Below are 25,983 nucleotides of genomic sequence, written 5' to 3'. Positions count from 1 at the left end.
ATTATGAGTTTTTTTCTCATAATATTGCGACTATTTCTTTTCAAAACAAAGCCTCAATGTGACCCTAAAATTCTGTCATACCATAGTTAGGTTAAAAAAACAACAAAAAAAAAAACAGTACATAGGATTCAAATCACAATTTTTATTTTCTGGGGGCGGACCCCAAGATCACCATTTGATTGTGCCCCCCATTCAAACCAAAGTTACGCCCTTGAATCTTTGTCAGTTTTGCTTGAAAAATTACATTTTTTAAACAGTAATTTTTCTGCTGATCTGCTTAGGCAGAATCCCACAATGTGACCACCTGTAACAATAATAATAATGAAGGTAGGCCATGCTCTTTACGTGCAGTGTTTAATGTTTAATTTGAGTGGAGCTGCAGCCTGTGGAGGATCTCTCAGAGAGCACGTGGGAGCCGCCGGTCAGCAGCGTGAACTGAGAGACACGCAGCCGCTCCGCAGGTCTCATTTACGGTTTTTTTTCTTTTAGAAAGTTCCATCATGGGAAATGACTCAATTTACGATGGTCGGTGAGCATAAAGAGGACACAGTGCTGATAGAGAGGAGACTGACACATTATGCTGATCGGGTGTAAAGTTTAGGAGCGTTTTCAAGTGTCCGGGTAAGTTGCGTTTTCTACTAAATGATCATGTCATTGTTAAAGTTTTTACAAGGTGCAAATTAATATTTCCTTATATATTCGATCATTTATGTGACCTATTAGTTGTTTGACTTCATGCATGTGTAATGGAAATTTAAATCCTTTGAAGGAAGTGGTCAGATCTTAGACTTGGCCAGAACCTAAATTTGAGGAAGGATTTCATCTTTGTTTGTTTTGATGTGTTTGTCTAGACTAAAGAGCAAAGGGAGGGAAGTTACATTAAGACAGAAATTGAGAAGTTCTTTTTGTTTTGCTTTTCTGACTTTCTGAGAGCAAAACTGAACCATGCAATTGATCAAAAACCCAAACAGCTCTGTCACGCCTCACTGGGCTTATTTTGTAGCTTCCTCCTTTTCTCTGAGGGAGATGACACTCAGCAGGTGCACACAGGTAACATACAGGAGATGCAACACGGGGAGAGAACACGTCTGTGCTTCTCTCCTGCAGTAAACAGCACGCATGGCTGCCCCGGCTCGCCTCTTATCTGCTGTCTGTCTGAATTATTGAAGCCTGTTGGGTTGAGTTCCTCTGGAGTGATGGAGCATGGGTCAGCGATACTGGGAGAGAGGGTTCAGGGATGGGCTGAGGACTAAGGAGGGCACAGAGGTGCATGCTGGGCAACAAGTGCTTTGAAAATAAAACATAAAAAGTGCTGAAAGGACCAAGAAACTGAAATTTAGAGTTGTTTTTCCCCCTGTATTTACATTTTAAACTTTAAATGTCAAACGACCCATCACCTCCTCCACACAGGGGCAAAACACCCAGACTTTATGGTTGTTTTTGTGTCCTGGGGGTTATTCTGTCTCTGAGGTTGTTTTGTGTCTCTTCGGGGTTGTTTTGTATATTTTGTGGTCATTTGTTTTTCTCTGAGATTATTAAAGGTAATTTTATGTCTCCTGTCAGTTATTTCGTTTCTTTTTTGGGGTCATTATGCGTATTTTATGGTCATTTTGTGTCTCTTTGAGGTGGCTTGATGTCTTTTTTTTGGTTGTTTTGTAGCCCATCTTTTTGAGGTAATTTTGTGCCTCTGGGAATTTTTTGTGCCTGAGGTTATGTGTTTCACATGTGTTGTGTTTCTTGGAGGTCATTTTGTTTTCTCTGAGGTTATTGTGTGTCTCTTCAATGGGTTTTATTTGTCTCCTGGGGGTTATTTTGTGTCTCTGGGGTTATTTTGTGTGTTTTAGGGTCATTTTGTGTTTCTTTGAGGTCACTTGGGGTCTTTTAGGGTTGTTTTGTGTCTAAGGTAATTTTGTGTTCTTTATGGTCAATTTGTGTCTCTTAACAGTCATTTTGTGTATTTTATGGTGTTTTTTTGTATTTTGAGTCTCATTTCCTATCTTTTTTTAATTGTATTTTGATTGTTTTGTGTCTCTTTGTGGTTGTTTTGCCTGTTTTTCGTTTTTTTTTTTTTTTTTTTTTTTTTTTGTGTCTCTTCCTGGTCGGTACATGTTGATTTGAGTAACATTTTGAGGGCCCCGGGGTCCTGTGCCTGGTAGGCCGATCAGTAATCTATCCATGTATATGTATAAAGTGATGACTTTGCTTTTACCATGAATGAATTTAATAACATTTTTCCTCTCCTTTTCAGGTGGGATAGCAGTAACACCCTCTAAACCATGTATGAGCCTCGGTACTACGACCGCCCCCCTGTGTACAGCCCGCCTTACAGCACTACCTCCCACAGTTTCTATCCCCCAAGGAGCGTCCACTCACCCCAGAGCCAGTATGTCCCCTACAACTACAATGTCCCTCCAGACTCCTACTACGTTGAGGAGAGGCCTCAACACTTCTACCGCTGGTTTTCTCCTCCTGGCTTCGTCAAAACCTTCCAAGGAGCTACAGCACTCATGTGTTTCCTCATCTTCGCCTGCGTGGCTTCGACCTTGGTGTGGGACATGAATGGATTTGGGTACGGGGGCTACGGTGTTGGGGCCACAGGGGGGGTCGCAGGGGTGGAGTCGGGATATTATGGAGGCAGCTACGGCTACGGTGGCTCCTACATGACGCCACAGTCTGCCAAGGCGGCGATGATCTCCATGGCGGCTATTAACTTCTTGGTCTCACTGGGCTTCCTGGTCGGGAGTTTCTCAAGGTCACGGGTCATGAGGGGATGCAGGTTCTACCTCACTGTGTTCATTTGTGACATCATCTTAGCCGTCCTTCAGGTGAGTCTTAAATGTGTTTATCAGTTCATGATTCCCTTCTCCTGCAAGAAGGACTCCAAGGTTATCTAAGAGGGAACAGCAAACATCCAGTAGATACAAAGAACAGTTTGGATTTGTGTTTCTGGCCATCTGATGAATGTGAATCTAATATTCACTCAGATTGTAGCTCTGTTTTGGTTTCACCAGCTCCTCAGGGAAATATCTGTCTCTTTAGCTCCTACATGCTCCTCTGTGCTCGCTAGCTAGTCATTGCTTGTTTCTGTCTGCAGTTAAATGCTGGACAGCTAATGCACAGTGGGCGTATTAGAGCTTTTTTTGTAGACAGCTGCTTGTTGTCTGGAAACAAAATTGATAAATACAGTGAAAACAATAAAGCTGCAGACCAGAAAATCCAAGCAATGAGCTGAAATATGCTTAAAGGCTCTGTGGAGCTAAGGGGAACTACAGATGAAGGTGATGCTCCTCTGTGGGTTCATCTCTACAACCAATGCCTTTGGCATGACACATTTGACCCATTGTTTATGTATGTTAAAATTTTATTTAGTGCAGCTTTAAAGGGACCTCACAAAATGGAAAACACACATTTTTCTTTTTTTTAATTTTTATGTTATGATCTTGTACGTGTATTACAGTAATGTTACGCAAATACTTTTGTATGTTTTAACATGTTTCATTTGCTGCATCATATTGACTGCATCTAAATTGTTGTTGTGATGAAACGTACCTCTTTTTTGACTTCAAGGGTATCATTGACATCATCTTCGTGATCGGGGTGAACCCGATGTCTCAGAGCTCACAGAGCATGCTGTACAATCCCATGCTGATGATGTGCCAGAACATCCAGGGCAACCCCAGCCTCAGCGGCAGCGTGGGAGCTGGTTTTCCTGGGAAGTTCCCCATGTACAATCAGTACCTGTACCATTACTGCTACATGGACCCGGAGGAGGTTAGTGAGATTACTCTATTTTCTTCTGTTTTATTGTGACCTGGTTCATGATTTACTCTCTTTCCTCAGGCGGTTGCATTAGTGTTGGGTCTGATGGTGGTGTTGGCCCTGTCCCTGTCTGCTTACTACGCCTACAAGACCCGCAGCAAGATTTGGCGTCACGGCAAAGCTAACATCTACTGGGACGAGCCAATGGTCAGATCGTCGGAGGGCCAGGATGTCCAGGACTGGGTGAGTAATGTCTCTTATGTTTCATGATTTCTTTCTTTTTGATATTTCAACAGAGGCTGAATGAGATAAGACCTTTATTGTCATTGTATAAAATGATGAAAGTCAGTTTGGTGACTCCTCATCAGCAGCATAAACAGATAAGATACTTCTCTGCTTATAGTTTGATGTTTAGTGTCTGCAAAAAAAAATGTTGCGTGCTTAAGACCCATTGTTAGCGCTGTTAGCTTGTATACTTTATTAAGTAAATGCACTGACACACTGAGCTTCCTTCTGAGCCCATTCAAGCTGTAAAACTTTTCATAAAAAATAAAACCCTGAACCATTGAATATTCGAAAAATGTGATTCAACTTGCAAGTGACCAATGCATGTGTATGTGAACGTCACTGCTCTCCGCAGTCTTTTCAGTCAATATAGATTGTGTTTGTGTAAATGAGTGAGTCAGAATGACGTGGTACTTACAGTAAATCCAAAAAGACTTGTGGTTTACGTTTATTTCTTTTTTCCAGCCAGATAATGAAACAAAAGCTTACACCCTCATGTTTGCTCTTTTTTTAACTTACCTGCAAGTATAAAGCTCATTGCCGATATGTTTACACATCATCAAGTCTCTCATTTGTCACTAGTGTCCATTAGCTTTCACAAACTCACATGAACCTGCTGCTGTTGACTCAGAGAACGCTGCTGTTTATCTTCAGCACACCCAGGTTTCACTCAGACTGATCATTAACCAGACTAGTGATAACAGCTCCACAGAAACCATATAAATTAAGCTGTACGCAACATTATACGATATTCTGTGAAAGGAAACTTATTCGGAAACTTAAAGCACCTCATGGTTAAGAGCTAAGCTTTAAGTTTCAGGTTGTTTGAGCAGATATTGTCGTGTGTGCTTTTTCTGCCCACAATCATGATCACACTTTTTTTTTATGGACGGCAACATTTGAAACCAGATTAAGAAAGTTGTTACTCCCTGTGCTTTCATTCTGATAATAATCTTTATTCATAGAGCACATTTCAAAAACAATGTTACAAAGTGCTTCACAGGGCAACAAAATAAAACGGACAAGTCATAAAATCAACGGGTTTTAAAAGCAAATGGATAAAAAACTATTTGGTGTATAAAAACTAAGAAAATGAAGACAATTCAAAGGACTTTGATACTATTAAAAGCAGGAAAGGCTTTCCAATAAAAGCATGTTTTAAGAAGGAATTATTGACTCAGCTGAGCTGAAGAAGAAACTAACAATTCAATAAACACCAAACCAGTCTAGTAAATACCACTGAAGACTGAAGTGAACAAAGCCACTCAAATGTATTTTTCGATGGCAAAATTTTACTGTCAAACATTTGCTTATAAAATTAATGTATTTCTTTAACACAGAACCATGCAGGTGTTTATTAAGGAATTATACATGGCAATGAGCAATATCCTTTATATAATTAACAAAAAACTGTAGAAAAGTATATCAATCACTGAAAAGTTTTATTCCTTAACTATGAGCCTGGCAGATTTTTATACTGTACCCACAAGAGTTTTATCAAATCAATTGAAAATTAACAACACTGGTTACCAAGATTACAGGTTTCCCTGACATTAGCATGTAGCTTCATGTAGCATTGTAGGCCACTTAATTTAATATAGTATTTGCTGTTGCATGCTTGGAGCAAATGTAAAGAAAGCGTACGTCATCAGCTGATGTAGGCTCATCTCAAACGTAGACAAAAAAGTTGGAAACAGAGTATTCAGAGCAGTAGGAAACTGTTTGGATTTCTGCTCACAGTGATTACTTCTACCTCATTGTTTAAAACTTTGTTCACATTTGACATCTTAACATATGTATAAGACAAGAAAATAAGGAAAAGCATCATGGGTCCATTTTATTAATGACTTCTCTCTACAGAAAAATGACTATTTGGTCAAACTTGTGTTCACAAGTTAGAAAGTATTGCGAAAATGCTTTTGTGTGGATGGTTATGGGTGTACGAAGCAAAAATATCGGCAAAGGCTCAGATTCTACCAACAGGTTGCGAGCCAGTGGACCAGACTGTCAGCACTGCAGCGTTTAGCAGGTATTCATGCTGCTGTGGAGCTGGGCTGTTTGTACTTCACAGCGGTAGCCTCATGTGGTACTTAGCAGTGATTAATGTACTTGTGTCGCAGTGAACCATGAATGTATCATGTCCACCATGACTCGTTATGGAAAGGGAAGAAACATATTCAATCAGTTGATCCGGAAAAGCACTGGCCTACATACTGCAGCGGGTGCAGCGAGTCACTTCATCGAGATGCAGGCCTTATTCTGGGGCACTCTTGTAGCGCAGTGAAGATGCTTGCCTTGCAGGGAGGCATATATAATGTATGTGGCATGTATAATGTATAAAAAGGGTTGAGTTTCCTCAGTGTTGCTGTGTGAATCCCTACAGAGTGTGGTGGCGCTAAATGATTCAGTATGCGAAGGGACTGCTGCAGATTAGACTTCTGGCAAAGAAGTAATTTCCACGTGTTTTGTGCTGCATTTTTATTTAACAGAACTGGAAAAGAGTTTTAATTGAGATAAGAGATTGTAGGATAATTAGATTAAAAGCAAACTGCATATTTTTTTTAAAAATGTGTGTAGATTGTATTGAATAAGTCTAATATTTATCAATTTGAGGAGAACAGAACTGAGATTATAAACATGACGTGATGAGGTGTCAAGTGTGCAGCTCCTCCTCCTGTCATGGTGTTTGTATCATAAAGAAAATAAAAATTAAATACTGCAATTATTCATCAAATAGGTGATCAACACCAGGAAAAAGAAATGGCAGAATTTAATAACTGATGAATCTCTGCTTAAGATAGAACCATTAAACAAATGTTTGGCTATTACAGATTATTAAAAGTGAGATTTGTCACCTTTTCACTTTAAAATGGAAAGCTTTGGGTTTTTTAAAAAAAAGTTTCACAAAAATTAATATGCAACTGTTTGATTACCAATAAATAGTTTTGAGTTGTGAGTGCCAGTTTATTAAATGAGCTCTAGAAAATTGTGACAGGCTTTTTTAATGATATATTGAAGTTTTATAGACATGAACTATAAGTATAACACTGGAACCCTGACACCCAAACTTTTAATATGAGAAGGAAAAATGCCACAACAATGACCAAGATTTGTCTAAAGTCTTTAAATCTGATATGGTCATACTTTTGGCAAATATCTAACAGTACACTTTAGAAATTTCAGAGTTAGGATTTTATTTAATTTGGAAAAATGCTTATATTGTGTTTCCTAAATGTCTAACATAGAAAATACATTTTTCACTGCATATGTGTGAAATATATATTTGATATTAAATGAGACTAACAAACAACAAAAGCGGTTGTGATTTAGCAAGTCGTTGCTGTGCTCTCAGAGGCTTTTTAGGAACCAAACAATAATGTTATGTGGTGACCTGCTGTTGTTTTTCAGCAGATTTTTAAACATACAATGCCAACATTTCTCTGTTGACTGGGTTGTTCTGTTTAGTCTCTTGGCACATGGGACTACTGTTTTTTCCCCTAAAATATAATGAAATGTATAGGGGAAAAGAATAATAGTCCCATGTGCCCAAAGAGTACAGTATGATAACAAATACTCTCTTTTCAGCTAACGTAAGAAAGATTTTATGATTTTTGCTAAGGCAAGCCCACATCACACTTCCACCAAAGGAAAATTCAAAATTTCAATTGCGGACACATATTGGTTAATCAAGAAAGAAATCAGCAGATTAGTCTGTACTGAAAAGAGACACAGAAATCTCCATCTCTAGAGCCCTCTCACATATCGTTGTCTCGGTTCTTTGGGTTTTTAGCAGAAAGTGTTAGTTTCATAAACACTGACTGGACTGAACAGCACAAGAATTAAAAACACTTGAATTGCACAAAGCACCTTTCTGCAGCGGGGGATCAGGTTCCCTGCAGCTTTCAGGGAGTTGTTTTTCTGTGACTCCACATTCATGAGATCTGTTTCACTGGCTGCTTTTTTCCAGACATCAGCTCAGCGGATACACTCTGATCCAAAAATAGGTCAAAGACTAGAAGTCATTAATGATGCATTATACAGTATAACAGTAGATTACATGAGCCATAATACAGTTTTAGTGTTTGGTATCTCGGATTATATTTTCTTAGGAACATGTTTGTTTTTTTATATATATTTTTCCCACTCCGGTTGTAAAGGTTTGTAATGCTGCTGTGTTGTACTGTAGGTGTTAAAATGTTCTGTTTTTTCTGCTAAAGAAAAGAACCTGGCGCTCTGCTGCATGTTTACCTGATAGTTCAGAAAGAAGCAACAGCAGAAATGTTTGTTCCACTGATTTCACTCCCGTTTTACCTTTTCTCGGTGTGACACACACACACATACACTCCTCCACTGGTAACATGCGTTTCATGTCAGACACAGTTCAGAAAATTGGTTTAGTGTGTTTCCTTCCAATTAATTGGTTCTGATAGTTGTTGAAAGAAAGGATTTGAGGTGAGACACTGATCAGGGGAGAGCGACTTCTGTTTTCATTTTACCGCAGTGTGTCACACTGTGGCCAAAGCTACTGTGTGTGTTTGTCCTTGTATCTGTCTGGCTACAGGCATACATGTCTGGCAGTGACACAGCCTCTCTCATCTGAGTGTTTCTGAGTGCAGTGTGCTGTATGGTGCAGAGAGCTCTCCAGCTCTGTGCTTTGCTGTTTATGTGACAGATTTAATGCAGAAAAGGTACTTACTTTCCAGCTCACAAAATTCATCTGACTCTTCCTGAGGACTTTCTCATACATATAATGATGCTAAATGTGGCATTATGTTTGTGCTTTTTCTGTTATGTTGATTTTATGTATGTCCGTATGAACAGAATCAAAAGGCCTGCACTGTGGTGGAAAAAAATAAATGAGTCTGATTCCAGTCTCCTGATATTTTCTCAGGTGAACCATGTTGGAGAGGTACGCAGCACCCAGCAGGCACCAACTGTTGTTTTATCAGAGAGAGCACCACCTGACATGAGGGCGGAGAACAGTGTGGTCTCCTATGGCAACGGAACAGTCAGCATCCACAGTGAGGGGAATTATAAAAGCAACAGGTGAGTGATGGTTGCAGCTGATGACTCTGTGGTGCCAGAACACCACAATATGCATCAATTCAGTCAAAACGCCTCTTGATTTATAAGAAATCAGCTGTATATGGCTAATTTTTTAGGCTCCTGTGGCCAAAAAGTGTGTTCCACCAAAACTTTGAAACTCTACTCAAAGTACTTGAAATTAGAAGTCCAGATTCGGGTAAACAGAGGCAACATAACACTTAAACCTCCCAGCACTATTTGAAAAAACAAATGGGCAAATTTGCACTGTAAACTCTTAACAAACCATCACAAATAAATTTGACTACAGACATTCAAAGACAAATACACAATCAGTCATTTAATACCTGTTTCTACCTTTCCATAGTTTATCTGCTGACAACAGTAACCGTCGAAGTGCAGAGCCTCTGTACCAGAACAGCAGGGTCATAGTTTGTTCCAGCAGCTCCTCAGACGAGATGGACAGCACCAGGAAACCTCCTCATCATGTGGAGAAGAACCAGAGGAAGGGCCGAGAGCCCAGGCCGTCTGCTCCGGAGATGATTGAGTCCCCGTATGAAACTGGTTACACCACCGGAGACACTGGCAATGAGCTGGACCGGGACCACACAAACTACCTCTACAGGTGGGCCACTGCTCTGCTGGCAGTTAATACTGCAGTCTCTGTGTGTTTGTTATCTTAGTATTTAGGCAAGTCATGGCACGCTTATTTGTATGGCATATATGTTGCACGGCCATTGGAAATGTCCAAAATCCATCTATAATTTCTGTATGGGGTGTATGGTGTCATTTTGGCAATTTTTTAAAGAAAACATTCCTTTCGAATGTGTTGGTTGTGAGGTTCAGAGGGTATTTAAAATTAATACAAAGTACAACCTTCTAAAGTTGTATGCACCTCCCCTTAAGGTAAAACAAAAAACATAACTCCCTCTCCAGTGCTTAAAAATTGTTTGACATACCTCCTCCATTTTACATCACCCCCTCCCCTCTCATAAATTACAAACAGTCCCTTAAGGGGTAAAAGTCATTTTTAAATTTCAAAAATAAATGTTGAGAAAAAAAAGTGCTGCAGTATCCCATTAGCCCCTAGCTAAACTTTGGGGTTGCTATGATACTAATGTTTAGTTACTGTTTTCCAACTGAAAGACTTTTATTTCAATTAGTTTCACTGAAAGGCCACATTGTCTACATGCTGTAAAACAACAGGTTATCCTTATTCTTAATCTTCTTCTTCTTCTTCTTCTTATTATTATTATTAAATAAATATTAAATGTTGTTATTATTAAAAGGCTAAATTCAAAGATATGAAATATAGGCATGTTGTCTATCCGCAGCCTGAAGGAAGAAAAATTAGTGTCAGTTTTTAAAAACCTCTTGGTTGAACCCAAATTAAAGTATTTAAGACCAGTCTGAGAAGAAGTCTTACTTCCCTTTGGCTTAATTTCTTTCCAGTTAATCACAATATAAATGAAAAGAATGGGCCCTGCCCTGAAAGAGTAATATCATATTATTTCAGAAGAAAATGCTGCAACAAATACTGGCCTGCATCACAACTGTCTTCAAGACAAGTTGGCCAACTTTTTAAATTTTAATTTCATATTGGTAATGATTAAAACAGCTAATTCCTTGCTCTTTTTGCCACTGCCCCAATAATAGTTTAAATTCAATCATAATTTCATGACTTCATTTATTTTTCCCACTCCAGGCTGTACCCAGAGATCACTTCAGACGAGCAGAGACACCAGTACAAAAAGGAGTTTGACTCTGATCTGGCCCGCTATAAGAGCCTCTGTGCCGAAATGGATGACATCAGTGACCAGATGCACAAGCTGAGCCGAGAACTGGACGTTTTGGACGAGGGCTCCATGAAGTACCAGGTAGAAAACAACAGGAGGGAGGAGGGAGGAGTGGAAAAATTTCAAGGCAAACAGCCAGGAGAAAATATAGTCATTGCTGTGCCTTTTAATGATATCAAACAGCTCAGGTCGTCCTCAGTATGACTCCATGGGACTGCCATAGAAACACAAAGCAGTGAGGATGAATCAAAACAAATTAAACTTTTGTGTTAAAATTTCAGAACTACTCTTTATTGTGTAAATATATTTTAAAGGCATCACAATCCAGTGAGAGAATTTGCATTTTCTTTTTCAGGGTGTGGCAGACGAGTATAACCGACTCAAAGACCTGAAAAGGGTGAGTGGAATTAAATTTGCTGTATCATAAAGTGAAATTAAATAAATTGTTTGACATTTTGGGACACATGCATGCTCTCTTTTTTGCCAAGAAATGGGATGATCGATACCCCCCTCTAAGCTTGCTGGTGTAAGTACCATTATTATGCTGTGTCTTCTTGCCTCCTTCACTTGTATCTCTTCCTCACGTCTGAGCTCCTCCAAGCGAAGATGTAAGAGAGAGATGCAAGGAAGAGATGTGAGGACGGAGGAGCCAAAGTGTCAAATGAGAAATCCTTGGTTCCATAGTGTTTGACTTAAGCGATGTCAGATATTGTGCTACATGTGAGGGAACGGTATGTCACATCACTTGGTAAGACTTATGCATGGGGTACACTGGTGTTTCCTCACTCTGAGCTCCTCCAGAAGCCTCTTCTCTCCTTGCTCCTCGTCTCCTCAAGGAATGATTTCTGGGTCACAGAGGAGCATAATGTGAGAGGTTAACATAATGAAAAGCACCCCTGAGGTTCTTGACCTGCCAGATGTGCTTGGGGTCTTGCATTTACTGAAAATGTAACACATTGTGATTGGCTGTTTGTCGGAAAGCGTATGGATGCTGTGTGTTTGCACTGCAGACTGCCAAAATTTATGTTGCATGTTTAATTCAGTCATAAAAACAAACTTAAAATCTGAAATGATACAACATCACGTAACACTGACACACTGTGTGAAGAATGGGATTGTAGCGAGGTTCTTAATTAAGGAGCAGCAGCTGAAAACTGTTTCTGCAAAATGTCTCCTTGAAAGTCCAGTGTGTTGGACATCTACTAGTAGAAATGGAATATAATATTCATGAATATGTTTTTTTATGAAGTGAAATTAGCTGTAGAGACTAAAATTGTATTTTATAGCAGGCTGTAACATGTTTATTTCCGCTGTAAAATTGGGTGTTTTAACATGGGGGTCTATGGGGATTGACTCTGTTTTAAAGCAAGCCTCAAGAGGCCATTTGACAAACTGCAGTTTTTGGCAAGTTTTCAGCCCTGGATGTTGCTGCTTGGTTAACACAGAGGCCAGGACCCCGAGCAGAGGCTCATGACTAGCTACATACTAACACATGGATATGAGAGAAGCATCAATCTTCTCACCCGAAAAAAAAACCTGACTATTATACGACAACTATTCATGGCTAAAACTGCTACTACTGATAATGTTGATAATGTTGATTGTTCAATATCCGCTCATTTAATTTCTGTCTTCTAGCTGCCGGACTATCAAGCAAAGAAGAGGCAGTGCAAAGAACTTCGGCAGAAACTTTTCCACATCAAACGTTTGGTGAAAATCTTTGACCAAGGTATTTGTTAGTGAGTCTCGATAATCTGCCCAAACAGCTGAGGATGAACACTGACAGGGTGTGACCCGGCTAAACAAATATGGATTTATCCTCTATCGTAAGTTTTTATTGCTTTACTGTTTGAATTGTCTCTCATACTGGCCTCACAGTCACTGAACCTTCACAGCTTTTGACCCTAATGTTTACAACTTCTGCAGCTGTCAGAGTAGATTATTGTCAGAATAGAGCTACTAATAGACTTTTCTCTGTGTGTTTGTGACAATGTGGCACTCTTTAACATTTGAAGATGTTTTACTTTATTTTAGATTCAAATTAATGTTGAATTGTTACAAGTATGGGAATTAATTGTCAGTTTTTATACAGAAATGTCATAAGAGAAGATATAGCAATGAACGTAAATTCATTAATACACGTATTCATCTATGGTACATGTTGCAGTGTTTATTTGGCATTCTTCATACAGATGTAATTACAACACTTTTCAAGTAATTTGAAAAACAAAAATGTAACTAAAGACACATCGTCAGCTTTTGATTCTTTTAATAACGTTGCCATACACGTGAAATCTTTAAAAAAAAACGTAAGAACTCAGTAACACAAAGATAAGAAAACATTAATTGTATATTTATCTTTTTTTTTTATCAATGACAAGGTTGTGTGAGTCTTTGCCCAAAAGAAGAATATCCAAAAAACTTTCAAAAGGCCCGGTGGTAGATCAAGATGCAGAGTTAACATCCTTGTACGTTGTGTGTGTGAAAACACTAAATGCTGAAATATGTTGTAGAGTTGATTTCATTCTTTTATTCCACATGTTTTACTTGTGATTTTGTAAACTTGCCTCTTGAAATACCTGGTTGAGGTAAACCCTGGTGGACCAGTGAGTCAGGGCCCATCTTCTTCTAACTTGTCATATATATATTGTAATGTTTTGGCATTGAATATCCTCCAAGTGCAGTTATTTCCTACCAGATTTTCATCCATTACAGTGTCATCTCACGTAGTTCACAACAGTTGAAACTCTGTCACATCAGCTGTAATGGCATGAAGATAAGCTTCTTTTTTTGACATCTAAACAGATGACAGAGGTATTTTCATGTAAATACATATAGAAAAAAAACATTTAGGAGTTAACAGTGAAAGCAATACGTTAAATGTTTAAATGAACCTTGAATTACATCATGTAAAATAACGAAACAGTCCCCACTTAGCGGAGATCCAAAACAACATTTTTAACATGCAAAAAGACAAAGTTGGCCTCAATATATATACACACTTCAATGCATTTTTTCGAGGGATCATTACCTCCAGAAACAGCATTGATCAACGTAAACTGGTAGTGTTTGTTATAAACTCTCTCACCACCGACTAGAACTAATTCATATAACTTTTACTAGAACCCGAGTCAATGCCAGCCTACTGTTTCTCGATTAAAAAAAATCCAAATGGTGTTCAATAGCTGAATTCACCTTATTCAGTCAAAACTCATATTCAAAACACAAGTGAAAATCACTTTGGAGATTTTTTTTTATTTTTTAAAAAAAGCTGCAAGACGAATGTTTGTGATGCTCGTTTCATGATTCATAACGTGTCCCAAATTCATAATGAATAACAAGGCAGTTGTCAAAAAGAAGGCGGTTTCTGGTGAACAACACTTACAGAGGTTTGTGTTTAGGAAAGATCAGACTGAAGCATTCTGATGTCTAGTGAGGTATTAGTCCGCTCTCATGTGACTGTGGCTTTTTTTTTTCCATTTATTTTTTGAAAAAATCTTTGACTACAGCAACAGTGAGCCCTGTGAATGGATTTAAATGCATTGTTCACTTGATGGTCAGGCAGTCCTAAAAGAGTTTGTTCATTTCTCAGCTTTGTGTGCTAATTATTCTATTTAAAAAGCATCTCTGAGGATGATATGATAGACTTTGGTGATTTTTTCCTTGGTTTTATTTACTTTCTGTTCCATTTGATCGGCTCCTTGGCGTCTTCCTCAGAGTTGAGTGAACAGAGAAATCTCACTTCAACTATGAGGCCTTTGCTTTGTCTGGTATTCAGTTCACCACCGCTCAGTTAGCTCCATCTAATCATGATACTGTCATGTTATCAGTTGTGTGGATAAAAAGGTCACTGTATCACAAATGGTGAGCCATGGAAAATGAGCCCAGTGTGGGGAAAATTGTTCTGCTGACTTTCAGCGGCGGGACAGTTTTGTCCTCTAGATGTTTTTGTGGCGGGGTGCTGCTGCCCTCTACATGAAACTGTGGCGTCCTTAGTCACTATGGCATGTGGGTGGTGACATGACTGGCTGTGGTGGCCATATCGGAGCCCAGCATGAAAAGCTGGTCACTGGCCTGAGACCTGGCACCAGAACGACTGGGCTGGCAACGAGACAGACCGAGCCTGGCACCGGCTCTTCTCTTTGCCGGAGGCCCGCGTGGAGACTGAGGGCTTGTTTCATGAGGGGGAATAGAGCGGTTACAGTACAGTACGTATGATGGCCAGCTGGCGCTGCAATTTGATAACCACACAGATGGACAGTGATGAGTCAGGAGGTTTCCTGTGGGTCCTTGTCGTCACTAATCCCAGACGGAGACCTCGCCCGTAAGGGGGCTACTGTCCTGGGACATACGGCCAGCTGATTGAGCTTCCGGAGAGCTGCATGTCACGGATCAGCGTCTCGATGGGTGTCTTTCCTACCAGGCGCATAAAAAAGAGCTGCGAGATGAGGCTGGCGGGGACGGCGCGCAGAGCCGGGAGGCGCAGGAGCAGGCGTCCGAAGCGCTGAGGCTGACTCGGGTACTGCATCCTCTCGTACTCCGTCAGAGCCACCTGAGCCTTCTCCTGCAGAGACTCCACGTGGACTGGGTCTGTTAGACCACAGGCGTCTGAGAGGGAGGGAGGAGGAGGAGGCCGTTACTCAATAGTGTGGGCAGGTTACATAAAGAGTCGTGATGAGCCGAAAGGAAAGTTGAAATCCCAGCAGATAATGTGATAGAGCGCCCGTGAGGGAAACACATACAAATATAGTGCCTCAGCATTTGTACACCATAAAAAGAACACACTGAAAACCCATAAACCTGGTTCGCATAAAGCTTTAAAGAATATAGGAGACAGTGGTCTTATAGCGAGACTTGATTGCTTTTGGATGAGGCATACCCTCTCAGCAAATTGTTTAGAGAAGCCACTTTCAAACGTCTTGAGATGCACAGTGCTACATAATGATCAGTGACAGCGCTAAATTATACAGCACTTAGTGCATTATTGCATTTTCATTAATAAGCCAGGAGATGGTGCCACAGGAGGTGAATTCCCAGATAAACGTTGCAAATTTGTCTGCAGTTATTTTCCTGATACTGATGTGCACTTTTCAGTTTTAAGATTTAAAGTTTTACTGTTGTAAGCCTGTACTTTCAGACTCTAAATGTGTGTGTGTTTTTATTCATGGTTATTTAAAAGAGGGGGGCCCCAACTATTTCGCCAAATGATCAGTTAACTAGTGGTGTTTAGTCCTCCTCAGCCTGTGAAAACAGCTGTTTAATGTCCTCTGTGGCTTTGCAGGACCTTTGTAACGTCTGAAAAAGTAACCCTGATGATGTCACAGTGATGTCATCAGGTTTTCCTGGTTGAGCCTTGGAGACTTTAAATTTCAAGCAGAAAGCTTGCGTAAAAAACTGGAGGAGATGGAAAGATGTGACTGTTCAGCGGGCATGGAGGGTCTGATGAAAGATGCTATTGAGTTGCATTATGGAAAATGTAGGATCCAACACTTATGGAGATGCTGGAGACTAAAAGTCAGAATATCTGAGTGGGACTAATTTTTGTCATTTTTCAGTAATCTGTCTTTCTAAACTTCATAGACAGCACTTAAAGGGACAGTTCAACCCCAAATCCAAAATACACTTTTTTCCTCTTACCTGTAGTGTTGCTTATCAGTCTAGATTGTTTAGGTGTGAGTTGGCAAATGTGGAAGATCAGAGATGTCTGCCTTCTCTCAAATATAATGGAACTAGATGGCACTCTGCTTGTGGTGCTCAGACTGCCAAAAAATACATTAGTAAAACTCTGCCACAATGTCTTTTTCAAAAAAATCATTGCCGGGTTACTTAAGATAATCTACAGCTGCGTGTTGTGAGCAGTTTCACTTAGGAACTATTTTCTTTCTACCAAAATACAACCACCAACTGTATCACCACATAGAGGGAAGTGTGCATCTACTGACAGCTCACCTAGCACCTCTAAGCTAACTAATGCTCCAGCTCAGCAGGGGAGGAAACCATTAATATTTATATGTGACTGGTTCTGTCACAAGCAGGAGACGAGATAGTAGATACACACTTCTTTCTGTACAGTGATATAGTTTTTAGGTGTAGAAAGAAAATAGTTCCTCCATAAAACTGCTCAAGGTCTGTGGATTATCTTGAGTATACAGGTCATGGTATCTGCAAAGGGACATTGCTATTGAATTTTTCAGATTTTGTTTTTGGTGCTTTGAGCACCACAAGCCGAGTGCCATCTAATTCCATTATACTGGAGAAAAGGCAGACATCTCGACGGCTGATATCTCCAACACTCGGCAACTCACACCAAAGATTGACAGAAACCACTTCGAGGTGGAAGGAAAAATGTTTTAGGTTTTGGGGTGAATTGTCCCTTTGATTTCTTGTACATTGTATTATAATAACAGCAGGTAAAACAATCACCTGGTGAGAACAGTGCGATGGCCTTGAGACAGCTGTACTCAGCCGAGTCCACCTGCAGCCTGGTCAGCTTGTCCACCTGGTCCTGGAACACTCTCACCTGGTCCATGAAGGACACCACGCGCTCTGCAGACATGGGCGAGGAGTGGAAGCCGGCCGCGGCCAACAAAGGAGCCATGTGGAGCGGCAGGGCCGACTGAGCCGCGTTGAGGATGAACAGCTCGCTCCAGCTCAGCCTCAGCAGGGCCACCTGTGGATAAGTTGGTGTGTTAATCAGATTGACCTACACTGTCACCATCCATTTTTAATGTTCGCTGTAGTGATTGTGTGTTTATGTTTTGATGCAGACAACCGATCCTGTTTCTCTCCTCCATATTCATCTGAAAACAATGGAATAACTGTATCCAAAGACACTGAATCACTTTTTAAATTAAATATAATTTTCTAACCTGGTCTGACACAGGCAGCTCGGGGAAATAAGGGATGTTTCTGGCCCACTCCACGGTGCTGAAGAGAAGCCTGGCAGCCAGTTCACAGATGTTATCGATCCCCATGGCGTTATCCGGACCGGCCTGCTGGTTATACTGGTGTCCAAACCGACTGCTGGGGTACGGTTCGGCTCGCAGCAGCTGGGAAATGAGCTCCGACACCGGCTGACCTCCACCACTTCCTCCGTTGTTGTTGTTGTTATAGAACTCGCCCCCTCCCAGGCCGCTGGCGCCACCTATGGGCGTGATGGAGGGGCTGAGGCTTGGCTGAGGTGGGATGCGACCGCGTTGAACTGCTGTAGTTTGGTTGGGGGACACAGGGGAGAAGAGGAAAGAAGGGAACAAAGAGAGAAGACAGAGAGGAGATGGAAGCAAGGAGTGAGGAAGAGGAGGTAAAGAGAAGAAACAGTGAAAGGGATGAGGGGAGGTATAGGAGGGGATTTGGAAAAGAAAATGAAGAGAAAGAAAACTTAAAACTGAGTTCAGCCAGCGGTGTACGTCAGATTATCAACTGACAGGCTTCACCTGATTAGGAAGCTATTCTTCAAGATTAAAGGAGGCACAATTGAGCCCAGACTGATTCAAGAAGAGCGTGACAGTGAGGAGAAATACTCCTGTGCTCGTCTGCTGGATGAAGGTTATCTGAGGACATATTCCAAAGACTTTACCCTGCATTCAAATTATAAATCTCTTAAATATTAATTCTGGATGAGAATTACAACATGCAGTAACCTTATCATACCCCAATCATACACAGAAAAGATTTAAGGAATACTTCACTCAAAAAGTGATCATTAGTATATCAATTCCTCACCCCGTGTTGCATTGAATTCAAGAAAAAACTATAGCTCACATGCCTTCATGGTAAACAAAGAATCCAAAAATGTTTTTGACGGATCAAAGTAAAAGGAGACTGTGATTCACGACAGCAAAACTAAACTTAAAAAATCTTTAACTCATGCAGTATAATCCGAGTCTCATTTATCCAGTGGTATGTTCAGTGCTTCCAAAACCTCACTATTCAAAACACTTCAGCATACAAGAGTAGGGTGCAGACAAGCGCATTCATTTTAATTTTGCTTGTGCCTCTCGACTGCAAAGAGTTCCTGCTTGCAAAAATGCATGTGTTTTGGAAAATGCTGAGCATACGACTGAATGAATGAGACTTTGACTATACTGAACGAGTTGTGTGAGAGATGGTTTTGCTGTTGTTAAATGCGGCCCACCTTTAACTCCAATTCATGCAGAATTTTCTCAGTTTTTACATTTTTCATTTGCCATGGAGGCATGAGAGAAAAACACTTTCCTTCACGATTCAACATAACCTGGGTTGAGTAACTGATATACAAATGATCATTTTGTGGGTAAAGTGTCCCTTTGATTCTGCACTCTAAAACAACCGATGTGAAAAAGCAATTACTTTAAGCTCTGGCATATTTTAAGCACTGAATATCAGTGGTCAGCTGCAGTCACACAGACGTGCTTGCAGCTCCAGTACAGATCGTGTCAGCCCCCAGTGTTTAACGAGAGAGCTGGGAGGTGAGTTTACCGTCCTACTGCTGTGAAAGTGAAACTAATACCGCAACTCGAAATTCAAGTGATTATAGAATATCAAACTTATGGCTGCAACTGACTTGACTGCAGTGTTTTGGACTTAAGTGTTGAATAAGAGATTATATTTTGTGATTGGAGCATGCAGTCACTGCACTTACGACATGTACAGTCCAAGTGGTCAAAAAAATGTCCTGCGCATTGATGTCTGCACAAATGGACATGAGAGGAGACGACGTTTACATCATTAAGCAGATCTTTAGTGACATGAAACTATGAATTGGCCTTTGGTGTAGAAAAAGCACCATAGTTGTGACCGTATTACTGCCAAAACAGAGGCAGCAGGGAAGACGACCGGACTGAGAAGTTGTTTGCGGGTATGAATTAATTTGGTGAGCATCTGTTCTGTTAAAGTGTCCTTGAGCGAGACACTGAAAGCACTCCAGCCACAGGAATGCTGCTATGTGGCTGACTCTGACCTCTGACCTTTCTGTGGAGGTGATCAATGTCTCTGCAGGGAGCCATAACGTGTCTCATTAGTATGCTTTACGATCTTCGAGCATGGGCGTAAAAAAACAACTGTGAGACACATCAGATACCCTCATTTTTAAATTATATCTTAACTGAATTATTTGTTTCTGTGAATCTACCAACTGCATGACGTTGAACGATGCCTCACTTGGGCTCTACCACTTAAGGTGAAATCCCTCTATTGGATTCTGGCTGATCGAGCCAACAAGGCAGACGGTTTCTGCAGCTTCAACCAGAGGCTTAAGGCTCTGGGACGCAGGTGTCTTAGTGCTGTATCCCTCTCAGTCACTCTTACACAAGCACTAGATTAAGCCACTTAGTACATGGCATTGAGCTGACACGCATGGCTTGCTTTGCCATGATAGGGCCTAGACAGCCATGTGTGCCATTTTCTCCGCACTGTAGAGCTCATGGAAGAAGAGGCAAGATAATGACAGAGGCTAATTCAACTATGATTGATTTTTTTTATGTTCTAAGAGCAGCTGATTGAAGTAATGGAATGACTGTCAGAGGCTTTTTTTCATTTTTTATATCAGTTCAGTTGCAGATATTACACACGTCCTATGACAGCGTGTCCCACAGTGGCTCCAATCCTTTTGGAGGGATCAGAGTGGATGGTGGATTTATGGATCAGAGTAGGCAGATACCTTCTTTGCGCATGCCAACACGGAAACACTTCTTCAGTCGACAGTACTGGCACTGGTTCCTGTGGTGCTGGTCAATCTGACACTCTCTGTTTGACCTGAGAACAGAAACAAATGATTGTTAGTGGCTATATGTGATTTATTTATGTTAATTTGAGCTTCAGCAGTTGAAAAGAGTAATTTTGCACCAGAGTTATTATAGTTTGGGGTTTTTTTGTTTTGTTTGTTTAAAAGTTTTTGTTTGCATTTCAGTTACTTTCCAGGGTAAGTTCTTGTTTCTGTTTAGTTTTCATTGTTTTAAAATGTTTGGTTTAGTTTGACGAAACTGACAAAGACTAAAACTAAAGACATTCCCTGTATATTTTTAGTTTTAGTTTTGTCTGCACACCTAGTTTTAGTTTAGTTTTATAATAACCTTGGTTTGCACTAATGCAATAACAGTCTGGCTTAGTGCAGGTGTTAGACTGTGGAAGTGGTTTTCTGATTTCTAAATTCGTCTCACAGATAGTCAAAACTATCTAAATCTAATGACAAATGTGTAACCAAGTGCTCAGTGATGCAAAGTCTTTGCAGTACATTCGAGTGTATATTAAAAGCTGTCATATTGATTATTTAATAATCTATGGCATGATACTTCCATTTTAAAGTGCACTTGAACATTAATATTGCATCAGATTTACCATGAGGCTAAAAAGCAGCGTTATCACGCTTAGAAAGCAGATGATCAAATCCTTCAGTGTTACTTCAATTATGTGTATCAGCTGTTCAGCTGCATAGCTGAAACTATGGGTTGATCAATCACAAAGATGATAAACAGTAAAACTCTGCAACTGTTTTGATAATCAGTACATAATTTCGATTTTCGATTTTCATGTGAAACATGCTCATTGTTCTCTGGTTCCCAAATGTTGCGGAAAAGGCACAAACTGGTGCATAAAAAGTCACCAGAGTGCAGGAAATTAAGTGTTTGACGCTGGAACAATTGAAATAAAAACTAAAAAAGGGCATTAATATGCTGTGCTGAAAGAGTTTGTTCACTGTCACTGACACAAGACTTAAGGTGGCTACAGGCCACCTTTTGATGGCAGTTATTTGTTCTGGTTCTTGTTTTGCATAATACAAATGTTTCACAATAAAATACAGCTCTGTTGAAAAATAGCATTTGAATTATGTATTAGTTTTTGTACTCTAATTCACATTCACTAATATAGTCATAAAAACAAAGTATGTGCCCGCCAGAAACGATAGTTGCCACTCTTTCCAATAAGATGTTATGTGACTCAATGACATTAATACAGTACTGTGCAAAAGGCAAGAGTCTTAGACCACCACAGATTTGTTGTTTTAGCAAAGTTGTTTGTCAGTCTCCTTGTTGAGATGCTAATTAAGAACACACACAACATGTACAATGCATTAAAACACCAGAAAGATTTTTTTTAAAAAAAGGCTTGTTCAGACTGAAGTCTATATTTAGTGTGAAACCTGGAATTGTAGAACCATAACAAAAGGTAGCTCAAACAATACATATTAAGCTTTGGAAAGGTCTTGAATGCAAGTAAATACACCAGAAGTTTATTAATGTAAATCTCATGTTGTCTGCCATAGAGAGTTCAAAAAATGTTAAGTGGAAAGTAAGGTTGAAGTTGTTTTATTCTTAAATATTTGCTATTTTAATACTGTGTACCTGTTATTTCACAATATGTTCTGGTTTTATTTTAGTAAAGAGCCTACTGGGAAATCAATATGTATGGTTATTGCAAACTTGCTAAAATAAAGTATAAGACGGCCTAAGACTTTTGCATAGTGCTGTTTGTGCAGAAAAACATGTGGGCACAAAGGGGTTAACTACATGTTGTCAAAACTTTGTTGACAGCAGTCAAATCGAAAAACTACAACGCATTTTTCGACTCCATCATATGTGTGTCACTTCGCTACCATTTTTTAGCATTATCGGGCTATCAACAAATAAACTAATTACCCACAATGCCCCTCTCTCACCTGCACGTGTAGCTGAGGTTGCGTCTGACGCTCCGCTTGAAGAAGCTCTTGCAGCCCTCGCACGTGAACACGCCGTAATGTTTCCCGCTGGACTTGTCCCCGCACACCACGCAGTCCACCACGCAGGACTTGTCATCGTCTCCGGCCTCCATGTCGCTGCCTCCCGCCTGCGGAGAGCCGTCCTCCTCCTCCCCCCTCAGGTAGCTCTTGTCCCCCAAGCCGTTGGTGCCCCCATTGGGATCTCCCCAGCCCCCACTCACCATGGCCATCGCTTGGTTACCGAACCACCGAAGAAAATGGGACAGACGGCCAAGATGTCTGGCTGCTGTCAAGGTAACATAAATATATATAAAAAAAAAAAAAGTCCTGATGTTTGTCTTTTTCCTCACCTGCAGAGAATCAGTGTTTTCTGCTTGCCTGTGCTCTCATTTGCTAATTAAGTCTCTTGATGATTTTATAATAGCAGAGGTGAGACAATAAAAGTCCTCAGGCTAAACAAGCAGATGTCAATGAGGGGAAAAAATAGGCTGTAGCATTGAGGAGGAGGGCAGAAAAAAACAGTTCAGTCTCCTCCCACTCCACTATGACCTGGAAACGGTCTCAGTGAGGCAACTTTTGCATGCCTGTGGATTTCAATCACCCCTTCTTTCCTTTTCTTTTCCAACTCGTAGCAGCTGTTTGTTGTTTTTGTCCTTTTCTTGGTGCGATTCCTGAGAAAACAGGAGCCTGCCCGCTCGAACGGTCTCAGCCTTCAGGGAACCTTTTTTCACAGGAGACAATGAGTCAAACATACATCTTAAAGAAAGCAAAGTGCTGCAAAGATTTGACGTGAGGGCAAAATCTCCTTCACCGCACGGCTCCACTCACACACATGCACCCCCAGCTCTGTCTCTGTAGCAACAGTAATGGCTGAAAAAGGACCTCGGTGTAGCTCGCCTTAGCACATGCCTGGAGAGGCTTTGACCGCCCCTCTTAAAGCACCCCTCACATTGAATATGTCTGTGCTTGTGTAATGCAGCTGCAAAGATTCCCCTCTAAGTCCTTCTAGAAATGATGTCAAGCTTACCTCAACATTAATGTGTCTGTGTCTTCCCTCGCTGGGAAATAAATCCTTTTCTCACTCTAGATCTTCCTTCCATGCAGCGAGGCAGGGAGCGCACACACAGCTCTCCTATTCTGCTGTAATCCTCTCAGCGGCGGCAGCATTGTGACCCACAATGAAGAAGATCAGGCGAAAACAAGCTGATGTCCGCACAACAACAACATCACTTTCATGTGGTCTTCAAGGCGCTGCCAGCTGCAGCAGCAGCAGCAGCAGCCGCAGCAGCAGCAGCAGCAGCAGCAGCAGCAGACGACGTGGACCGACCTCCAAATTACAGAAGTAGATCCTCAACACAAGGAAGTGATCACTCTCTTCCTCGCTCGGTTGTGACGATATCCTTCGTGCTGCTTCTTTTCCCCAAACATAAAAAAAAAAAAATGAAGAAAGCAGGCGACCGTGTGCTCAGCTCTCCATAGTTCCTGTGGTTGCTCTCCAGGCACTCACTTCTCTCCTCTAGCCTTTTGTCAGTGCTTGCCCACCAAGAACTAATGACTTGCGGCCTAGCCCTGTGTGCTGCTTGTCCGTGTGTGTGTGTGTGTGTGTGAAGCCTTTCCCTATGGCTCAGGCGAACAGGAGGTGGGGGTGGAAGGGACGGCTCTTCCCCTCGTCTTTCTCTCTCAGGCTTCCACAAATCAAATTATGATTGAAGAAAATGTCCACGGCCAGAGACAGGCTGGATTTCTCAGCTTTGTTTCTCCCTCCACATCCCTCTTTCCCCTTGTCTGTTTTCATCCAACCTATTTGTGTGTGTGTTTGAGAGAGAGAGAGAGAGAGAGAGAGAGAGAGAGAGAGAGAGAGAGAGATCAAGCAAAGCGAGGGAGGGAGAGGGAGGGAGAGTGTGTGCAGAGGGGGAGGGGGAAGTCTATGTGTGTGTGTGTGTATGTGTGTGTGCTCCCAGGGATTTGACACTGCTATTCAAGCCCTGCGGTTTCCATGGTGCTGGCTGCCTTATATGGCCATTGGAGTCAAAGAGCAAAGAGAGTGGGCTGTGTGGGGCAGCATGCACACACAAACACACTCACACAGGAAGGATGTGGAGGATCTCTCTCCTCAGAGATGCAGAGAGCATGACCCCGAGGCCTCAAAAAACACCCAGACAATACCAGATTACCCCGAAGCCCTGCAACAAATTCAAGCGAGCCGAGCTCCTGCATGCCCTTTGTCTTTTTAGAAAGCAATCAAATGTTTGGGAGAAAGTTTGGAATTGAAATGCATGATTTAAGAAGTCGTGCACAGCAGCAGGATGGGGAGGATATATCTTTCCCACTTGAATCTTTGATCTACGTGCAAACAGCCTGCTTGAGAACTGCTTTCGTGCTCAAAATAAAGGTTACCGTGTTGTGGTCGTTGCTCATTTGCTCAAGGCCCCCGTGTGTCTCAGTGCTTTGTGGAGCGTAGGGTGATTTGTGTTCGAGGTTACCCCGAAAGGTCAAACCGACTTTCACACCCCTGCCACGTTAAAAAGCCCAGGGTCAAACACAGATAAAGGGGAGGAGAGGACGCACAGCAGCCGCTGGATAAGAGCTTTAAGAGATAAGTGATGAATCTGCTTGTAATGTGCAGCTCTTTGGGGTCGAGGAGGGGGAGCGGCGCTGTCGCAGATATGGTGAGATGAAAGTGTCAGTCCCCTGAGAGATTCATTATATGCAACTTGTTGTCTTATCTAGAGAGTGTTTACAGAGGTTTTAAAGCAGTGATGCTCAACTTAAGGCCTGCGGGCCAAAATTGGCCCCCAATAGGGTGCTGAGTGGCCCCCTAACCATTTTCTAATTCACTATAAAAATGAAGTGATTGACAGTGGGATTCATTTTTTTTGTACTTTAAGTATAAATAAAGTGCCAGAGTTGAAACTCCCTGTACCCTCCGACAGAGGACCTAGCTTTAAGCCCCTAATGTCCTAAAATTTTAGAATTATCCTAAAATACTAGAAATATCAAAAAATTGGAATGGAAAATGGAAATGCCCCCAAATCCTTGAAAAGTCTTAAAATCCTAGAAATGTCCTGAAATCCTAGAAATATCTAAAAAAAATAAAGAGTCCTAAAACCTTAAAAACATCCCAAAATCTGAGAAATGTCCTATAATCCTAAAAGTGCATAAAATCCCTGAAATGTCCTGAAATTCTAGAAACGTCTTAAAATCCTTGAATTGTCCTAAAATTCTAGAAACGTCTTAAAATCCTTAAATTGTCCTGAAATCCTAGAAATGTCCTCAAATTCTCAAAATGTCCTCAAATCCCAGACACATGTATGGGGCTGCTGCGACTGGCCCCTGGCCTCTTGTAATCTTGCAAATGTGGCCCTCAAGCAAAGCAGGTTGCTGAGTATCTCTGTTTTAAAGGAATTCTTTTTCCCCCACGGACACTTT

The 25,983-nt window shown here is 41.1% G+C and overlaps 3 protein-coding genes across 8 annotated transcripts in view; 2 read left to right on the top strand and 1 right to left on the bottom strand.

Annotated features, from left to right (window-relative positions):
* The first annotated feature begins 184 nt into the window (after positions 1 to 184).
* ocln1 (occludin1) lies at positions 185 to 13,395 on the top strand. 2 transcript variants are annotated; one of them, XM_088085266.1, is made up of 10 exons: positions 185 to 327; positions 490 to 621; positions 2,249 to 2,825; positions 3,568 to 3,771; positions 3,841 to 4,002; positions 8,936 to 9,090; positions 9,455 to 9,712; positions 10,793 to 10,964; positions 11,239 to 11,280; positions 12,522 to 13,395. In XM_088085266.1, exons 3-10 carry the CDS (start codon positions 2,277 to 2,279, stop codon positions 12,621 to 12,623), a joined length of 1,644 nt encoding a protein of 547 aa, XP_087941392.1. In that variant the 5' UTR covers positions 185 to 327; positions 490 to 621; positions 2,249 to 2,276; the 3' UTR covers positions 12,624 to 13,395. The 2 variants fall into 2 exon arrangements, with proteins under 2 accessions (XP_087941392.1, XP_087941391.1); XM_088085265.1 differs by lacking the exon at positions 185 to 327 and having other exon boundaries at positions 394 to 621.
* On the bottom strand, positions 13,136 to 24,374 carry nr2f6a (nuclear receptor subfamily 2, group F, member 6a). 3 transcript variants are annotated; one of them, XM_088085269.1, is made up of 6 exons: positions 23,582 to 24,374; positions 22,516 to 23,275; positions 20,521 to 20,615; positions 17,753 to 18,084; positions 17,307 to 17,553; positions 13,136 to 15,491 (listed from the first exon to the last, which is right to left on the bottom strand). In XM_088085269.1, exons 2-6 carry the CDS (start codon positions 22,782 to 22,784, stop codon positions 15,217 to 15,219), a joined length of 1,218 nt encoding a protein of 405 aa, XP_087941395.1. In that variant the 5' UTR covers positions 22,785 to 23,275; positions 23,582 to 24,374; the 3' UTR covers positions 13,136 to 15,216. The 3 variants fall into 3 exon arrangements, with proteins under 3 accessions (XP_087941395.1, XP_087941393.1, XP_087941394.1); XM_088085267.1 differs by having other exon boundaries at positions 17,753 to 18,087; positions 23,582 to 24,372; XM_088085268.1 differs by lacking the exon at positions 23,582 to 24,374 and adding an exon at positions 23,383 to 23,450 and having other exon boundaries at positions 17,753 to 18,087.
* The window catches only part of LOC121951596 (anoctamin-8-like), a 58,898-nt gene continuing 55,614 nt past the window's right edge, over positions 22,700 to 25,983 (top strand). For all 3 annotated transcript variants that reach the window (XM_088085260.1, XM_088085261.1, XM_088085259.1), the window contains exon 1: positions 22,700 to 22,848. The gene's annotated coding sequence lies outside the window, so the exon portion shown is untranslated. The remainder of the gene's footprint in view (positions 22,849 to 25,983) is intronic.

The sequence above is a fragment of the Plectropomus leopardus genome, chromosome 12 (genome assembly GCF_026936395.1).
Source record: "Plectropomus leopardus strain MGB_pleo_1.0 chromosome 12, ASM2693639v1, whole genome shotgun sequence".
In the NCBI taxonomy this organism is placed as follows: Eukaryota; Metazoa; Chordata; class Actinopteri; order Perciformes; family Serranidae; genus Plectropomus; species Plectropomus leopardus.
This window is presented reverse-complemented; position numbering and strand designations above follow the sequence as displayed.